The following is a 20,000-nucleotide window of genomic DNA, read 5'->3' as shown; positions in this document are numbered from 1 at the left end:
GACAGACAGACAGACAGACAGACGGAGAGGCAAAGAAAAACAGACAGTAAGAGAGAGAGAGAGAGAGAGAGAAACAGAAACAGAAGCAGAAGCGATGACTGAAACGCAAGAACCAAACCGAGAGAAAAACTTAAACAAGCGGTAAAATATAAGTGAAACACGAAAAGAAACAGAAAACGTATAAATAAACAGTACATAAATAAACAAAACATATAAACAGAAAACGTATAAATAAACAGAAAACAAAAATAAACAAAACATAAACAGAAAACGTATAAATAAACAGAAAACAAAAATAAACAAAACGTATATATAAAAAGAAAACTTATATATAAACAGAAAACGTATAAATAAACAAAAATAAACAGAAAACGTATAAATAAACAAAAATAAACAGAAAACGTATAAATAAACAGAAAACATATATAAACAAAACTTATAGAGAACTTATAAATAAACAGAAAACGTATATATAAACAGAAAACGTATAGATAAACAGAAAACAAATAAACAGAAAACAGAAATAAACAGAAAACAAATAAACAGAAAACGTATAAGTAAACAGAAAACGTATAAGTAAACAAAAAATATATATAAACAGAAAACGTATAAATAAACAGAAAACAGGAATAAACAGAAAACGTATAAATAAACAGAAAACGTATAAATAAACAAAACTTATAAACAAAAAAAACTATAAATAAACAACGTATAAACAGAAAACGTATAAACAGAAAACGTATAAATAAACAGAAAACGTAAAAGTAAACAGAAAACGAATGAGCTGTAAAACAAGTAAAACACGAAAAAAAAAAAATAGCGATAAATTATAACTGAAACACGAAAATAAAACAGACGAATAGCAACACGAAAGCAGTGAAACGCAAAATCAATTAACCGTTTCATTTAGTCTCCCATAGTTTGTTTTCATCTGGTGGAACTGGGCCATTTATAGAATTTAGAGGCATGAGATTTGAGGAGACTTTAGTTACGGGGTAAAAAATGCGTCTCCTTGGTTACTAGTCAAATCGAGCCTCCACTGTGAATAGGCCATCAACTGAGGGGGGATGAACATAAACCTACTCTAGCATTAATTATTATTAGCACTTATAAATATTAGAATAACCTTAATTTTTTTTTATTGCGGTCGAGTCTATTAAAATATATATATATATAAATTTGTAAATACTCCTCTAATATTTTTTTATATTTAGGTGGTTACATTGGATTGCTGTAATTTTGTTAAGCTGTAATTTGTGTAACTTTACCTAAAACTAACAATTAACAATCCAAGCTTTTCCTCTAGAGATATATGTACAGTGTATTTTTACGCATATCCACTGACTTAAAGTAGTATAATTCATGAGCATACTTGTGGTAGGATATTGCTGTATTAATCCATATAACAGAATTTTAGCATTATCAGTATCTCGTACAGTATCTCCTGTAATCTTCAGTCTGTTAAGCCATCTAAACCCCTTGTGGTATCCTCTATAATCTTCAGTAAGACTTGCTTCTCTCTATAATTCTCACATGCTAATTCTACATCCTTCCTCTCCACGCACCGTCTATAATTCTGCTGTTCTGGTAAACGTAGGAGGCCTAGTTTTCTCTAAAATTACCTGTTGCACTTCACACCTTAATCCCTAAATTATAGTTCTTTCTTGTTGCTATAATTCATTCACCTTGATTTGGTTCAGATGTAGCTCTTACCCCAAATTCACTTAAAACACAAACCTAGTGGACTGCAGGCTGAAATACCGCTTCTCTTGCAGTCCATTATCCTCTTTTTTTATTTTGATTTTGAGTTTTGGACGCTGGGGGGGAGCTGAGAGGCATTCGTATAACCGAGCAGAGGGTCCGCTGGGTTATATCAGTGCCCCCACGTGAAGGCGTCCCTCTCCAGTATCACAGAAATGTACCGGGAAATAATTTGAACCCCGTCCCTTCGATGACGCCTATTTCTCCCTTAACATCTGCCATCAGACGATTTTATTCAGCGTTAGGGAGTTTGTTAACCATCACCCCTTCATGTCTAAGCTGAATGAAATCGTCTAGATGCAGCAAGAGCAAAATAAATCGCTGAATTGAAGGGGTTAACGTGCCATATGGAAGAAATGAACTAGTCTGGAAGAAGTGCAAGCTAGCCTCCTGTGTTGACTAGAGCTGCTATTTCTGTGGAGCTTCGTGATTTCTATGCTATTGCTATTCTGTGGAGCTTCCGTGCTTTCTGTGGCTGTGAGGGCTATTTCTGTGGAGCTTCTGTGCTGTCTGTGGCTAAGAGGGTTATTGCTGTGGAGCTTCCGTGCCATCTGTGACCATGAAGACTCTTTCTGTGGAGCTTCTATGCTTTCTTTGACTATTAGGACTATTTGTGTACACATATGATAGGTAGAGAGAAGTTGCTACCCAGTGCATCATTTAAACACGCATGGATAACCAGCTCCCACGCCCACATCGGCAGACTGAGCCATTCTTACAGCACACGAGAGTTGGCAAGAGGGTGCAAAATATAGATGATTTATGATAATGTTTTTGTATATGTGTAATATTCTGTTTTGTGTTTTGGCTCGCATTCTCTCTCTCTCTCTCTCTCTCTCTCTCTCTCTCTCTCTCTGAATCTGTCTGTCTGTCTGTCAGTGTAGCTATCTGTTAATTAGTGTATATCTATCTATTTATCTACCCAGTATTGACGTAGATACTAACCCCCTCAGCACCATGACCCTGGTTAAAGGTAGTAATAAATAATTCAACCAATATTTGTGGACCGTGTGAAGAGAGTGGTGAAAATTGAAGTGTAAATCTATGACAGTCCCAACATCTAATTATTACACCATTTCCATCTTAATTAAACCCAGTAGCTCTATCAAGGTCATGATTAACTCGGTAGTGATTAAGTTGGCAATTATGTAACATTGCCTCTATGCTTTTTACTCTAACTTGGCCTAAAATTGACATCTCTTCCACCTAGACGCCTAGTTGTAGCTGTTAACACTAGAATGGGATGCTAGTCACGATGAAGTGCTAGGTGAATGATGTACTAGGCCAGGTTAAGGTGAAAAGAGTATGGTTATGCTTATATTAAATTATCAGCATGGGTTACATAGATATTTTTACCAGTAACTTAGAATAACTTAGCATAACCCTGATCCTTCTAACCCAGCTTAGTTTCATCTGCCCTAATCTAAGCAGCCTAACAATATAACCTTATTTAGTCCACTGTAATGTAATATAACTTAAATTTATGTCATGACCTGGACCGAAACAATCTACCAACTGTGACAAGACCTGGATGTGATCGAGACGACTTTTTACTCCGAAGCTTCGAACATAAAGACCTTTTTTTTCCCCCCCTCCAGTTCACGTTTTCTGACCATTTAAAAAAAAAATAATTAAATAAACTTTTACTATGGATAAAATCGCGGGACCTGGACGTGACCGGAGACTGCTTTCGAACCCCAAACCTTTTCTTCGGAGCTTCGAACTGCGGCAACAGACCCTTTTGGAAGACCGATATAAACCCTTTGTAAACGTCGACTCTACGCATGACCCAACGATTTTTCGGGACCTGGACGATACATCAGCTGTTGCAGGTCGTATTCTAGGTGAAGACTGGGCCCTAGCAAAAATAATTCTGAGTTAATAATCTCGTGTAGTTGATAAGTATAGATCTAAGCCTCATCTTGACGTATGAGACTCGAACCTTGACTTAACTGATTTTATTTTACAGCCGAAAGACTCATAATACTCTTGGTACCACTGTGTAATGCTGTGAATATTTTGCATTTAATACGAAGCTACAGAATGCATTGGGGAACAGTCTGGACGAGATTACAGCAGTTTATTTTAGTGTCTTCCTAGCCATCTTGACAGTGAGGTGAGATATAAGCCATTCAATTCTCGGATGCTTTATATTACATCACTTATCTCCAGACACTTGTAATTTGCACACAGAGGGAGACGTTTGGAACTGGAGAGGTTATATATAGCATTCATTGACCTCCTTCACTATTAAGCATCCTTCCTGAGTTAAAAATAATCTTAAATAGCAAGGATGAGCTGAGAGAAATAGAAGTTGCCACACTGAAAGGACCATGTAACAGAATTAGGTTTGGCGTAGTGATCTGAGGTTTGGTATGTAAGAGGTAGAGGTGAAAAAGTGATGACGCACGTGAGCTAATTCAAGGTTACCTAATAGTATTTCAAGGCAAAACACCTTAATGACAAAAGCATGACTCTTGAAATAATATATGAAAAAGGGGCTTAAGGAATTGAAATAACTGATGCTTGAATTAAAAAAAGCTTGGACATAAAAAACGACTTACCATTGGCCATAATTTTACCAGGAAATGAAATGCAAGAATGACAGCCACTGGGATGAAAGGGAGAGAGGAAAGTGACAGACAGTGATTCAAACAGACGCGTGAATGGCGTGGAGACAGAAAAGACAGACAGGGATAGAGCACGTGGATCCTGTAGTCTTTTTTTTCACAAGAAGATAAAATTGGGATTGTAAAAAATTATATAAAAAAATTCTGGGAGCCCAAGACTTTCAATTTTTTTATGGATATTAAATACAGTTGGGGTTAACCAAAGAAATATTCTCCTGGGGACTCAGTTTATTATTATTATTATTATTATTATTATTATTATTATTATTATTATTATTTCTACTGCTACTACTAATTTTATCACTACTACCACTACTACTGCTACTGTTACTAATACTGATATCATTATTATTATCATTACCGGGTATTATTATTATTATTATTATCATTATTATTACTACTACTACTACCACCACTACTACTACTTCTGTTATTATTATTATTATTATCATTATGCCTTTGACATGTTCAGCTGGGAAAATTGAAATGAAAATTCACATCCTAGAGAGATTATTGTCCCCAAACTCAAAATTACACAATATTAGTCACCTCCCAAAAAAAAAAAAAAAAAAAAAAAAAAAAAAAACGGGTGACAAAGACAATGGTGAGAAAAGGGAGGAAGAAGGGAGGGATGAGTTCAAGAAAAAAAAATCAAGAAAACATGGGTTGATGAGGTGGGTTTAAGACAAGGAAGGTTTAAGACAAGGTGGGCTTAAGACAATATGAGTTTAAGACAGTGTGGGTTCAAGACAATATGAGTTTAAGACAAAGTGGGTTTAAGACAAAGTAAGTTTAAGACAAAGTAGGTTTAAGACAAAGTGGGTTTAAGACAAGAAGTAGGCTTAAGACAATATGAGTTTAAGACAGTGTGGCTTCAAGACAATATGAGTTAAAGACAAAGTGGGTTTAAGACAAAGTAAGTTTAAGACAAAGTAAGTTTAAGACAAAGTAGGTTTAAGACAAAGTGGGTTTAAGACAAGAAGTGGGCTTAAGACAATATGAGTTTAAGACGGTGTGGGTTCAAGACAATATGAGTTTAAGACAAAGTAGGTTTAAGACAAAGTAGGTTTAAGACAAAGTGGGTTTAAGACAAAGTGGGTTTAAGACAAAGTAGGTTTAAGACAAGAAATTTTAAAGACAATTGGGTTCAAGACAATGAGTTTAAGAAAATGTGAGTTGAAAACAATGTATATTTAAGACAAGCTCCATTTAAGACGATTTTAGTTTAAGACAATGTGAGTATATGACTATGTGTATTTAAGACAATATTGTTTTAAGACAAGGTAGGTTAAAGACTAAGGCTACGTACTTGTTAGCCTGTGAGATTTCGTAACAGCTCTTCCTCAGCGATTTATTTTGTCACACCTCACCGTCTCGTAGTATTGAATGTACCTCCCCTTGTTATTCATCTACGTTATTCATCTCTGTTATTCATCCCTTGTTATTCATGTCATTCATCCCTTGTTATTCATGTCATTCATCCCTTGTTATTCATCCTTGTTATTCATCCCTTGTTATTCATCTGTCTTTCATCCCTTGTTATTCATCTGTCATTAATCCCTTGTTATTCATCTGTTATTCATCCCTTGTTATTCATGTCATTCATCTGTTATTCATCCCTTGTTATTCAGCTCTTGTCATTCATCCCTTGTTATTCATCTGTTATTCATCCCTTGTTATTCATCTGTCATTCATCTCTGTTATTCATCCCTTGTTATTCATCTCCGTTATTCATTCTTGTTATTCATCCTTGTTATTCATCCCTTATTTATATCCGTTATTCATCCCCTGTTATTCATCTGTTATTCATCTCAGTCATTCATCCATGTTATTCATCCATGTTATTCATCTCTATTATAAAGATATCATTATCGTTCAAGAAAAAAATGAGGGTGTCAATGCAGAATAAATCGCAATGGAAGTGGCGTTACGGGATCTTATAAGCGAACGAGTATTTGGACATATAAGGTAAGGAAAGTGACCAACCTCGCGATGACAGAGACAATGTGTAAGTGTGTGTGTGTGTACTTCGAGGACACAGACGAGGACATGATAAAGGTGTTGGCAGGGTGTATTGGCAGTTGCAGGTTGTCAGGAAAATATGCAGACGAGAATAAACGATGCAGGAAAACGGGAAAATAGTCATGAAAACAGGAAAACACTCATGCAAACAGGGAAAAACAGGAAAACACTACAGGAAAAAAAACAGGAAAATTGTCATGAAAACAGGAAAACACTCATGCAAGCAGGAAAAAACACAAGAAAACACTACAGGAAAAAAACACAAAAACACTACAGGAAAAAAACAAAAAAAAACACTACAGGGAAAAACAGAAAAACACTCATGCAAACGGGAAAAAAACAGGAAAACACTCATGCAAACAGGAAAACAATACAGGAAAAAAACAGAAAAACACCCATGCAAACAGGAAAAAAACAGAAAAACACTACGGGAAAAAAACAGAAAAACACCCATGCGAACAGGAAAAAACAAAAACACCCATGCAAACAGGAAAAAACAGAAAAACACCCATGCAAACAGGAAAAAACAGAAAAACACTACAGGAAAAAAACAGAAAAACACCCATGCAAACAGGGAAAAAACAGGAAAAAACTCATACAAACAGGAAAAAACAGGAAAACACTACAGGAAAAAAAACAAAAACACTACAGGAAAAAACAGAAAAACACTCATGCAAACAGGGAGGCAGGTTTTTAGACAGGTGGTAGACAGGTAGATAGACAGGCAGTGACAGGGAAGTAGGTAGGTAGGTAGGTAGGCATACAGACAGACAGGCAGGGATTGGTCAGTTGGTCAGGCATGTAGGCAGACAGTGGGTAAGTAGGCAGAAAGGCAGAAGATAGACAGGCATGCATATAGGCAGTAGATAGGTAGGCAGAAAGGCAGAAGGCAGACAGGCATGCATATAGACAGTAGATAAGCATGAATAGACAGATAGACACGTAGAGAGACAAGCAGGCAGAAAGGCAGAAGACAGGCAGGTACCTGGACAGTAGATAGGCAGGCAGAAAGGCAGTGGACAGGCAGGCAGAAAGGCAGTGGACAGGCAGGCAGAAAGGCAGAAGATAGGCAGTACATAGACAGTAGATAGGCAGGCAGAAAGGCAGTGGACAGGCAGACAGACAGGCAGAAAAAACAGCAACAGGAGTTAGTCATCGAAATAGCCCTCACATTTCCAAGTTCCTAGCCTCATCCCCTGCTGGACTTCCCCCGACCATTGACGTAAAACCCGCGAATCCCGTAACGGCTGCCGCGTCACACACACACCACATCCTGAAGGCGACGGGGGTGACGGAAGTAGTGGTCTAGGCAGCGAGGGCAAGGAGTGTTTTCCGGGGCGCTGTCGTTGTTGCTGCTGTCCATGCATCTCCCCGCTACCCGGATGAACGGCTGGGTTAGCGGAGGGTGCACCTATTCTCGCCTACCAGCACTTCTTCGTGACTAGTTTCTTTCTGTATGGGGTTAGGTGTGTATTTTCTTGCCCTCTCTCTCCTCTTCCTCTTCTGTCTTCTTCCTCATCTTCTTCTGTCTTCCTCGTCCTGTAATTTCTTTCTCTCTCCCTTATGTTTTGATCTATCCTTGTCAGTTCCATCCCGTCCTATTCTCCCTTCCACATCCCTCCTCTTATCCCTTTACTGTCTTCCTCGCCCCTCCCATCTTCCTCCCTTTTTCCCCTTCTCCCCCTCCCTTCCATCCTTCCCATCTCCTCCTGTCTTCTTTATCCTCCCCAATCTTCCCCACCTTTCCCCTATTCCCCCTCCCCTTCCTCCCAGACACCCTTTCCCCCTCCCCATCCTCCTCCTCTATCTCCTTCACTTATCTCCCTCCTCCCCCCGACTCCCTCCCTCTTCCCCTCCCCATCCTTCTCCTCTCCGACTCCCTCCCTCACCTATCCATCCTCTCCCTCCCTCTCCCCCTCCCCATCCTCCTCCCCTGCTATCTCCCTCACCTATCTCTCCTCTCCCTGTCTCCCTCCTTCTCCCTCTCCCCATCCTCCCCTTCCATTCTCTCCCTCCCCTCCCTCCCTCTCCCATATCCTCCTCGCCATAAATTCCACGCCCCTCTCCTTATACTCGTGACCTCATTGACCTCAAGTGACCCCTAGATCCTCTCTCATGACCTTACATCCCGTCCATCCGTGACCTTTGCCCTTCACAATCGTTATTTCTCGTTCTGCCTCTCCTCTCCCCTCCTTTACTGGCCTATATGGGGCTGGAACACTTTACTCCTACGCTTTACCCTTTAAATAATGTAATTCTTCCTTTATTTTTATCTGATGCTCTTGGTTTAATTCCCTTTTATGATCCTTGATGTCATTCACTGTGCGATTCATTTTCTCCTTTACTGGCCTGTATGGAACTTGAAGACCTTACAGTTATGCTATACTCTTCAAATAATGTAATTCTTCCTTTATTGTTCCCGTGATCCTCTTAATGTAATTCCCTTTCTGATCCTTGATGTCATTCACTTTGCGATTCATTTTCTCCTTTACTGGCCTATATGGAGCGTGAAGACCTTACTGTTATGCTTTACTCTTCAGATAATGTAATTCTTCTTTTATTTTTCCTTTGATCCTCTTAATGTAACTCCCTCTCTGATCCTTGATGTCATTCACTGTGCGATTCATTTTCTCCTTTACTGGCCTATATGGGGCTTAAACACCTTACTCTTATGCTTTACTTTTCAAATAGTGTAATTCTTCCTTTATTGTTCCTGTGATCCTCTTAATGTAACTCCCTCTCTGATCCTTGATGTCATTCACTGTGCGATTCATTTCCCTACTCTGTTTAACGCTCAGTGACCATTTTCTTTATTCATTTTCCTTTAACTCCTCCCGTGATCCCTTTTCTTGATCCAACTCCACGCCTGATGCTTGTCTTGATCCCTTTTACGATCCCTTTCATGATTTAATCCCCTATTGTGATCATTTTCTCAAGGCAATGTTTATATTTTTACTCGTCGTCTTTTTCTTTAACTCTCTAGGTGATTTTTTTTCTTACCTTTTCAAAAATCTAATTCTTGATATTATTTTATTTTATTTTACTTCGCTGCTGACCCTCTTGTTATGTAATTTCTTTTGTGATTCTGTTCTTGGTTTCCTGTCCTGTCTACCTCTCTCCATCCACCCCGCCCTACTATCCCAGCCGCCCCTCTTCACCCACCCGACCCTGCTATCCCAGCCGCCCCTCTCCACCCACCCCACCCTACTATCCCACCCACCCCTCTCAACCCACCCGACCCTCCTAACCCATCAACTCCTCTCCATCTACCCCACCCTACTATCCCATCCGCCTCTCTCCACCCACCCCACCCTCCTATCCCACCCACCCCTCTCCATCTACCCCTCCCTCTTCTCCCACCCACCCCTCTCCATCCACCCCACCCTACTATCCCACCAACCCCTCTCCACCCACCCTACTCCACTTTTACAACTCCTTCACAGGGTGTATTCGTCCCTTGCAGCCTCACTCCACACCAACATCCCTGCCCATCCATCACTCACTCCTTCCCACCCTTCTCTATGTATCCATTTATTTATTTATATATTTATTTATTTATTTTTTTGTTTTCCTTCCTCATTCTTCTCGTGTTTTTCCTCTTGTGTTTTATCTGCTATTTTCTTGTCTTTGTTTTTGCTCTCACTGTGTCTTGTCCTTCCTCATTTCTTTCCTTCTTCTTTTCCTACTTTTTCCACTCCCTTTTTTCTTCAGGCTGTCACTGCCATAGATAGATTTTCTTCTTATCTGCGTCTCAGCCAGGCGATTCTGTTTAAATTAGAGAGTCCTAAAATTGATCTATCTATCTATTGCCAGACGCCATAATCTCGTAAGGGGTGGCCATTTGACTTTGAGTTATTTGTTTAACAGGGAGGGGCACTAACCCTCCACCAACCCACTTGTTGACACGTAGGGAGCACGTACGGTTTGGTTATATGGTTACCACCCAGCGTTGCAAATGGTTTCTTGGCTTCCAGGAAACCATTAGGCTTGTCACTCAATGTAAAGCCACCTGTAAAGGAAAGAAAAGCAATAAGAAGTGACAGAAAAGATGGGAGAAAAAGGAAAAGAGGAGGGCAGGCACTAAGAATGATAAAGGCTGAGGAAGAAGTAGGGAGCACTACATCAAGTGAATGGATGATGGTCCTAAGATAGATAAAGGGAAATAAAATGTGGTAGAACTCAAGTCATGTATTCCGTATTTATATTTATTTATATTTTTTTATTAGGGAAAATGGTAGGGAGGAATAAAATAGTAGATATATTAAATTGCTTGGAAATACAGAGGCCCTTAGCGACGTGTAGAGACAGGGTTCAAAGAGAGAGAGAGGCAAATAATTGAACATAGAGCTGCCGTATGGAAAATTGTATTGAATAGGACGAAACGGCTTTAGGTATAGAAAGTAACACTGATAGGATGTATTTTAGAGTTTGATATAAAAAGTAGCATTGGTAGTATTTATAAGGACCGATAAGTAGCATTGATAGTATGTACAAGGACCGAAAAGTAACATTGATAGTATATAATAAGGAGCGAAAAGTAGCATTAGTAGTATTTATAAGGACCGATAAGTAGCATTGATAGTATATATTTAGGACCAAAAGTAGCATTGATAGTACATATAAGGACCAAAAAGTAGCATTGGTAGTATTATTAGGACCGAAAAGTAACATTGATAGTGTATATGTAGGACCAAAAAGTAACATTGATAGTATATACTTAGGATCGATAAGTAACATTGATAGTATATATTTAGGACCGATAAGTAACATTGATAGTATATATAAGGACCAAAAAGTAACATTGGTAGGATATTTAAGTAACGAAAAGTAACATTGGTAGTATAATTATGACCGAAAAGTAGCATTGATAGTATATAATTATGACCGAAAAGTAGCATTGATAGTATATAGAAGGACCAGAAAGTAGCATTGATAGTATATATTTAGGACCACAAGTAGCATTGGTAGTATTTAAAAGGACCGAAAATTAACATTGGTAGTATTATTAGGACCAAAAAATAGCAATATATATTAGGAGCAGAAATTAACATTGACGTAAGGACCGAAAAGTTACGTAGGTAGCATATATGATGGACTTAGAATATTATAAGTAACTGATTGTGTATATAGCAGACTTGGAATATATAAGTAACACTGATGGGATATATTACGGAACAGGAACACTTGCAAGAAGATATATATTGTATAGATGTAAAAAGTAGCATTGATAGGATATATTACGGAACATGAACACTCGCAAGAAGGACTTAGAATATAAAAAGTAGCACTGATAGGATACATTACGGAACAGGAACACTTGCAAGAAGATATATATTGTATAGATGTAAAAAGTAGCATTGATAGGATATATTACGGAGCAGGAACACTTGCAAGAAGGACTTAGAATATAAAATGGAACACTGATAGGATACTTTACGGAACAGGAACACTTATAAGAAGATATTTTTCGTACTGGCACAAGAGAAGATTACGGAATGACTGTGGATAGTGATGTTTGGGAAAAGATGGATGTGTTGTGGAAAGAAGGGTTGTTACTGAGTAGGGACAGACGCCTGGAGATGCTGTTTAGGCCACCCCCCCCTCACAGGATGCGGTGTCAGGCTGAGGGGTAGATAGGTAGATAGATAGACAGGTATGTAAGTAGGTAGGTAGATAGATAGATAGACAGGTATGTAGGTAGGTAGGTAGGTAGGTAGGCAGATAGACCAGAAGTTAAAGTTCATTACATATACAATATAATACATATATACATAAATTAACAGGTGTAGATAGATAGATAGACAGATAGATAGATAGATAGATAGACAGATAGATAAAATGATTAGGACTGTGACAACAAAAAGGACTCTCAGGATTTTTTTAACACAGACAGACAGACAGATAGACAGGCAGACAGACAGATAAACAGACAAACAGACAAACAGACAGACAGATAAATTGACGGGAACTATGACAGAAAAAAAACACGGGCATACAGGCTGTGTTTTTTTAATGTATTTATTTATTTTTTTAGACAAACTTCCCAAAAAAGAACAAACACACAGAACAGGAATAACTTCTTTGTTTTTATTATTATTATTATTATTATTATTATTATTATTATTTGCTATTCTCAGACATTCTCAATCTTGTGACTAAGGAGAATAGCATATACACCATTGGACTTAAGAAGGTGTATGTTCTTAAGACAAATAATGATCTTAAGACAAATTGAGAAGTCTGCCTCTTATATAGGGTGGGTCCATATATGGCACCCATCTTCCTCTCCCTGGGTGTTCTTCGTGTGCTCTGGTGGCTTAGTGGCAACGGTGTCTGCCTTGTGTCCTTTACCTGGTTCCACTATACCCAGCGTCTACCCCTCTGTGATTCATTTCCACTACACACACACACACACACACACACACACACACACACACACACACACACACACACACACACACCACGCCGGCATCTACCCTCCATCATTCCATTCCCTAGTCCCGCACGCCCACACCAGCAGACACAGCCGTCCCTGGAGCACACAAAATACCACCAGGTGAGGTTCAGGTAGGGTGCTATTTCCGGACTACCCCGTACCTCCCCTGTCCTGTCCACCAAACCTGCACTGCGTTCCGATTCCGCGCACCTGATGGCTCTGAGCATGAAGGCTCTGTGCATGAGAGTACCCCTTGTCTCTCTGGTCTGGTAATCATTCTCGTGGGCTTAGGAGACGCCCTGGCACCTCTTACCACCTAAACTCTATGTATGAGAATGTAATGTGTAAAATAAATCGCAGAGGAAGAGGTGCCACGAACTCATTTGGATGAAGTTACACCCATATTTGTGTTTTTACAAGTTTAAATTTGCTTTAGACCTTCTTTTAATCCAATTAAGGAAGAAAGTTTTATATATCCACAGCAAACACAATCTCAGTATACCAAACTTGTACTTTTAGCCAGAACTGACCTATCTCCAAAAACACAATTATTTCCACGGGCTGAAGTGTGTTTGTTTGGAAGAGACGAGGACAGCAGTTTTTGCCCCACTCAGATCTGAAGAGGATCCAAGTCGGGCTGGAACCGTTGTCTTTGGGTAAGGAACACAAATTTCGGTGTGTGGGTGTAACTTCTTCCTTTTGAGTAATTCGTTGCTTTGAAATTGTTGATTGCATTCTTAAAACGTAAATCAGGAAGAGGAAGGCAGCCCGTCACTTTTTTTCTTAATACCTACCGAAGGAGTTGACTGAGAACACATGCAACCTTTCTGTATCCTTGCTAACTGCACTCTATAATGTGGAATGCAGGCTAATAAGATCTAGTAACTACAGCCGTTCCACATTAAACTTGTACAAATTATAAACTGCCTTCCCATTCCTGATTTCATGCATGGGACCTCTTCACCTCGACATCACAGTTGGACGCGTTCAGGTGCAAATGATCCAGGTGTGTAAAGGTGACAAAAACAGGAAGAGGAATCCCGTTTTACCTGGCCACATTCAAGGTATACTATTTCTCACACATTCAAGGTATACTATTTCTCACACATTCAAGGTATTCTGTTTCTCACTGTCAGGTAGTTTGTAGGTCACAGTGGGAAGAAGAATACCCAGGATGTCAGTGTATGGAATGTGATCCTCCTCCAACTCTTAACCACGCCTTTATGAATGGACGTTTTTGAATTTGAATGTGTTTGAACTTGATCTCAATTTGATGGGGTCCTTATGTAAACAGCCAAATTACCCAAAGTCTCCTGAGCTCGTGAAGAATGTGGCTTATTTTACTGTTATGTCCCGCTGTGTCCTCAAACCGCCGCACGCACTCCTGTCGTCGTCATCGCCTGCCGCTGCTACCGCTCCACCTAATCGCACCTCTCTTTTTCTCTCTCTCTCCCTCTCCCTCTACCTCCAGAAGCCCCTTTCCTACCCGTTATCTCAGCAGAGCCTCTTACAGCTAACGCGCCTTGTGCCTCCGTCGACGCCAGAAATGTGTGCTTGACCGAGGGCTGCGTCAGGGCTGGTAAGTCGACCCTCAGTATTGTTTGTTTACATCTGGGTTTATTTACATCAGGGTTGCATAACAGCTGGGAGTCAAGCAGATTAAACCCTTTGATTACCAGATATCTAATTTGCATTTTGTTCACGCTAATGTTAGAGAATTTAACTATATATATGGGAAAGGAAGGTCACCCAAAATATTATAAAGTGTCAATTTTAAAGTCAAATATTTTCGTGTTTATGACGAATGATTATACAAGGTAGTTCAAAAAATTTAACACTTGCATTTAATACCTCGGTCTTCTTTGAGGTTGATTGAAAAGACAGCGAGATTGACTGCGGAGGAAAGAATAAGAAGGGAGGCCTTTTGACTCACTGAAGCTGCGAGTATGCATTTGTCATTAGGATTTGGTTTATTCTCAGTTCTATTCCATTATGAATTATAGTCCCAAGTAACTGTTATTTTTAAAGCACTGTATTTACCTTACATAACTCACTGTACGCAATGGGTTCAGAGCAGTTCCAAGGCTGACATAATTTTCATAGAGTTTAGGTTTATGAACAAGTCCCTGTCCTGATTAATACTTGTCTTTCCACGATGAGTAAATGGTACACATCGGATCTGCACTTTCCATTTCTTGTCCTTCCCAGCTATACAAATCTTGGTTAGAACAGGAAATTGATCTAGTCCTTGAGTGTCTAGGAAAGTGGAGGAACATACTGGGTTTCAGCACTTTCCTTGAGCTGGTAGGAAGGTGGAGAGACGTACTAGGCTTTGCAGACCTCTTTGACTTGGTAGGAAGAAAAAGGACTGTATTAGATGTCTGCACTCTGCTTTCCTTGAGTTGGTAGGAAGAAAGAGGACTGTACTAGATGTCTGCACTCTGCCTTCCTTGAGTTGGTAGGAAGAAAGAGGACTGTACTAGATGTCTGCACTCTGCCTTCCTTGAGTTGGTAGGAAGAAAGAGGACAGCATTAGACTTCTGCACTCTGCCTTCCTTGAGTTGGTAGGAAGAAAGAGGACAGCATTAGACTTCTGCAGTCTGCCTTCCTTGAGTTGGTAGGAAGAAGGAGGGTAGTAGGACTCTCCAATCTCTCTTCTCGTCCATCATAAAAATTAACCAGAATTACGACGCGGAATGGACTGTGTTGTGAGTGTCGCCATTGTATTTACCTCCGGGTTGCATAACAGGCTTGCTGGGACGTGGGTTGAGACGGTCCCGGAGCATCTGTCTTAAAAGGGAGTGGGATTGTACCTGATTCTCAAGGATCTGATCGTAATATCTTGTTTTTCGGTGGTTTTTTGAGGGAGAGAGTGACGGTGATGTTGCTCCTGACAGTTTGCGTCGTTTCGATTGGGTTGCGTTGTGTTTAGGTCAGCGTTGGTTTTGAGTTTTTTTGTGTGTTTTGACAGGGTTTTCATAATGATGATTTGTGCCTCTGAGTTTGTCGTTTTGGTGTGCTTGGGTTGTGTGGGTTGTCTTTGCTAATGCTGCCTCTGAGTTTTTGTTGAGTTGTCATTCTGTGTGTCGTTTTTCATTTCATCTGATTTTGAAAAGGAGGAATCATTGAAATTGTAGTATTGAAGAATCTACCATATGTCGTGTTTTTTTTAGTGTCTTGGAAGAATACTGTTTGCGTGTGTGTGGGGGTGGGTGTGTATGTGTGGGTGTGTATGTGTTTTGACTTCCTTTGGTGATTCGAAAAATGATGCAGTTTTGATGGGGAAGAGGAAAAATTGAGAGATTTAGTACCTTGATGGTTGTATTTAATGTGCAGTAATCTATAATTATTTTGCGTTTTAGTGTTTTGGAAGAATATCGCTTGTTTTGATTGTGTTTTGATTAAGAAAAGGAGGAATGAAGGGATTTTAATGGAGATACTGATTGTTATATTCAAAGTGGAATTCGTACTGAAGTGTTTGGAAATTCAGTGGTGTTTTGTATCTGTGTTTGGACGAATACTGCTTGTTTTGTTTGTTTTGTTTGTGAAGAGGAGGAATGGTTGAACTGTTTTGTTGGCTTTGGTGGCTGGAGGTCGTGTTCTAAGGGAAGATTGTGGCTTAGCATTTATTTATCCCTTCTTTTCCTCCCACTTTCACCCATCCTCCACTGGCTGGCCTAATCCATCCCATAGCCTCGTCGATCAACCCTTCCGATGACTTCTTCAAATTCCAAGTGTCGTTTTTCTTCAAATTCCCAGTGTCGCATTTTCTTCTTCAAGTTCTGGGTGCCATCTTTCTTCTTTCTCCATCTTAGTAACTTACATGCAGTCGATAGGCATAAATTAACCCCTTTTCTCCCCCACAACCCAAGCGGCTGGACTCCTCGACTCCATGGACGCGTCGATCGATCCGTGCGACGACTTCTTCAAATTCGCGTGCGGTGGTTTCCTGAAGAAGAAGGTGATCCCGGATGAGAAGACCTCCCTCTCCCGCTTCAACGAGATCTCCGACGAACTGCAGGAGAAGCTGAGGGGTCTGGTGGAGGCCAAGGAGGCACCCACTGACCCGCCTTCGACTAAGATGGTCAAGGCGCTGTATAAGAGTTGTATGGATACCGGTGAGAGATTTGAGTTCTTTTCTGTGTCTCGGTTTCTCCTTCATTCCTGTTTATCTGCTTCAACTTCTGCCCTCCCCTCTCTCTGTCCTTATTCTCTGTCTCTGTCTGTCTATCTGTCTGTGTGTCGTAGAATCTGAGAAGTCCCGTGGAGGCATAGGTATGAGTAAGAGGCTACTTGGGTACTGCTGAGGGACTGTAACATTCCTTTTTCTCGCTGTCCCTTTTGCTGACTTTTTTTTTCTACTTCTGTCTGTCTGCCTGTCTCTCTTTACCTTTTATCTGTCCCTTCCTCTCCTTTTTTCTCTCCGTCTCTGTCTCTGTCTTTCCCTCTGCCTCTGTCTGTTTCTTCGTCTATCTCTCTCTCTACATTTAATCTCATACTAACAGATGTCTTGTAAATGCTATGGAATCTCCAATCTACCCTTCTTCAACTAAGATTAAGACAATATATAATTCTTACGTGGATATAGGTAAGATTTAGCTCCAGGATTATTATGCTAAAAGAAAGAACCCAAGACTGAGACCTCCAAAAGTATCCAAAGAAAAAGCGAAGAGAGAGCCAATTTTTAATACATGAGAGATGCGTTATTATATTGTATATGAAGGACTGGAGGGTGAAGGAGATAGTTCCAGAGTTGACCTCCATTTTAAATAAAGTACCATTTTTACTTGCGCATTAGTGTTGGACAGAAAAGGGGAGAGAGTGTTTTGCCAGACCGGTGCTACGTCTCTCTCTCTCTCTCTCTCTCTCTCTCTCTCACACACACACACACACACACACACACACACACACACACACACACACACACACACACACACATCCTTTTTTCCATCAATTCTCCAAGCATCATTTTTTTTATTTAACCCTTTCTTACTCTTTACTTTTTCACCCAATTTCTTTCACTCCACCCAAAAAACAATCCCTCGCTCCACACTCTACCCTTGTCCACCTCTCGCTCCACTCGTTCATAACCCCGATCCACCTGTCCTTTTTGCATGTACAGGTGGATTTTTTTAGTGTCTTTCTCTCCCCTTCTGTAGCTGTGAAAAAAAAATGATGGTGATGATGATGATGATGATGATGATGCTGATGATGATGATGGTGGTGACTAGGATAACGTTGATGATGATAATTTTAATGGTAATAATTATCTTGCATTGATATTGTCATGATGATGATAATAGGGACCATTATTATTTATTATTATTATTATTATTATTATTATTATTATTATTATTATTACCATTACTACTACTACTACTACTACTACTACTACCACCACCACCACCACCAACTCCAACCTAACACCCAAACATCTCACCACAAACCTCTCATCCCAGTCCTTTCCACCCACAGAGAGGATCAAGGAGAGAGGATTGGAACCCCTGAAGGAGATCCTGACCAAGATGGGGGGTTGGCCTGTGCTAGAGGGCAATAAGTGGGACCCATCCGCCTTTCAGTGGACCACCAATGTCTATATTAACAGGGAATTGGGATATTCCTTGGATTATATTTTTGACTTCTCCGTGGCTACAAATATCAAAAACAGCTCATGGAGGATTATTGATGTGAGTTTTTGAGAGAGAGAGAGAGAGAGAGGACAGATATAGAAACGGAGAAACGTACACACACACACACACTGAGAGAGACAGACACAGACAGACAGGTAGGCAAGGAAGACAGAAACTTACACACACACACACACACACACACACACTTGTTCGCTTGAGTACATCTTTGTCCTCTTCCTTACCACAAATAGTAAGAATAAATCGTGAAGGACTGTGTGTGTGTGTGTGTGTGTGTGTGTGTGTGTGTGTGTGTGTGTGTGTGTGTGTGTGTGTGTGTATGTTTGTGTGTGTGTGTGTGTCATTTTGCAACTCACTCAGCCAAACGACATCTTGGATTTTTAAATAAAGATTGTTGATAGAGGTGATTGTGTGTGTGTGTGTGTGTGTGTGTGTGTGTGTGTGTGTGTGTGTGTGTGTGTGCGTGTGCGTGCATCCTGAAGCCTCATAACTTCCCCAAATCGTGACTGACCATATCTCACGACTTAGGGTGTGAACAGAGCCCATACCAGCAGACTTACCCATGTCCATCCTGCATCATACGCCTTAAGGGGTGGCCACAAACAAATCGCCTCCATGTCGCCCTGTCCCCAGCCATTTCACCGCCCTCCTCCACCCCCAGCTCACACACACACCCTCTCTCATATACCTCACCATCCCATCCCTCCATCTCATCCTCGGCCTCCCCCTCCCTCAATAGTTGATAATTTGTATGCATGGGTGATTGGGTGATTTAGATGTTGAATTAAGTGTATATGTGTAGTTGATTTTGGAGTGTATTTGTGTATTGTAGAGGATTTGTTTTGATTACTCTCTCTCTCTCTCTCTCTCTCTCTCTCTCTCTCTCTCCTTTCCTTCCTTACTTCCTTCTCTTCCGCCTTCTCATCCTCTCTTCCTTCCTTCCTTCCTTACATCTTCTCTCCATTCTCTCTCCCTCTCCCCTCTCCTCCTCCTCCTCCTCCTCCTCCTCCTCCTTCGTCATCCACACCTTTGTCTCGTTCATTATATTTATCACGTCCTGTCCTTCATTCTCTCTCTCTCTCTCTCCAAGCCCCCCAAACCTCTCCAGCATCTCTCCAAGCCCTCCAAACCCCTCCAGCATTTCTCCACTCCCTCCAAACCCCTCCAGTATCTCTCCACCCTCTCCAAAACCCCTTCAAACCCCTCCACGTCCCTCCAAACCCGTCCAGCATCTCTCCACCCCCTCCAAAACCCCTCCACGCCCTCCAAAACCCCTCCAGCATCTCTCCACCCCCTCCAAAACCTCTCCAAACCCCTCCAACATCCCTCCGCCCCCTCCAAAACCCCTCTAAACCCCTCCAGCATCTCTCCACCCCCTCCAAAACCTCTCCAAACCCCTCCAGCATCCCTCCACCCCCTCCAAAACCCCTCTAAACCCCTCCAGCATCTCTCCACCCCCTCCAAACCCCTCCACATCTCTCCACCCCCCTCCAAACCCCTCCA

At 40.7% G+C, this 20,000-nt stretch overlaps 1 protein-coding gene across 1 annotated transcript in view; it reads left to right on the top strand.

Annotated features, from left to right (window-relative positions):
* The window catches only part of Nep2 (M13 family metallopeptidase neprilysin 2), a 144,065-nt gene that overhangs the window by 110,798 nt on the left and 13,267 nt on the right, over positions 1 to 20,000 (top strand). Inside the window, exons 3-5 of the mRNA XM_080271054.1 lie at positions 14,363 to 14,428; positions 16,722 to 16,967; positions 18,325 to 18,536. Of these exons, the coding sequence (XP_080127180.1) occupies positions 14,363 to 14,428; positions 16,722 to 16,967; positions 18,325 to 18,536 (524 nt within the window). The remainder of the gene's footprint in view (positions 1 to 14,362; positions 14,429 to 16,721; positions 16,968 to 18,324; positions 18,537 to 20,000) is intronic.

This window comes from Coenobita brevimanus, chromosome 44 (assembly GCF_032717465.1).
Source record: "Coenobita brevimanus isolate Jiangsu-jjx chromosome 44, ASM3271746v2, whole genome shotgun sequence".
Lineage (NCBI taxonomy): Eukaryota > Metazoa > Arthropoda > Malacostraca > Decapoda > Coenobitidae > Coenobita > Coenobita brevimanus.
Note: the sequence above shows the minus strand (reverse complement) of the source record. Positions and strands in the feature narration are given on the sequence as shown.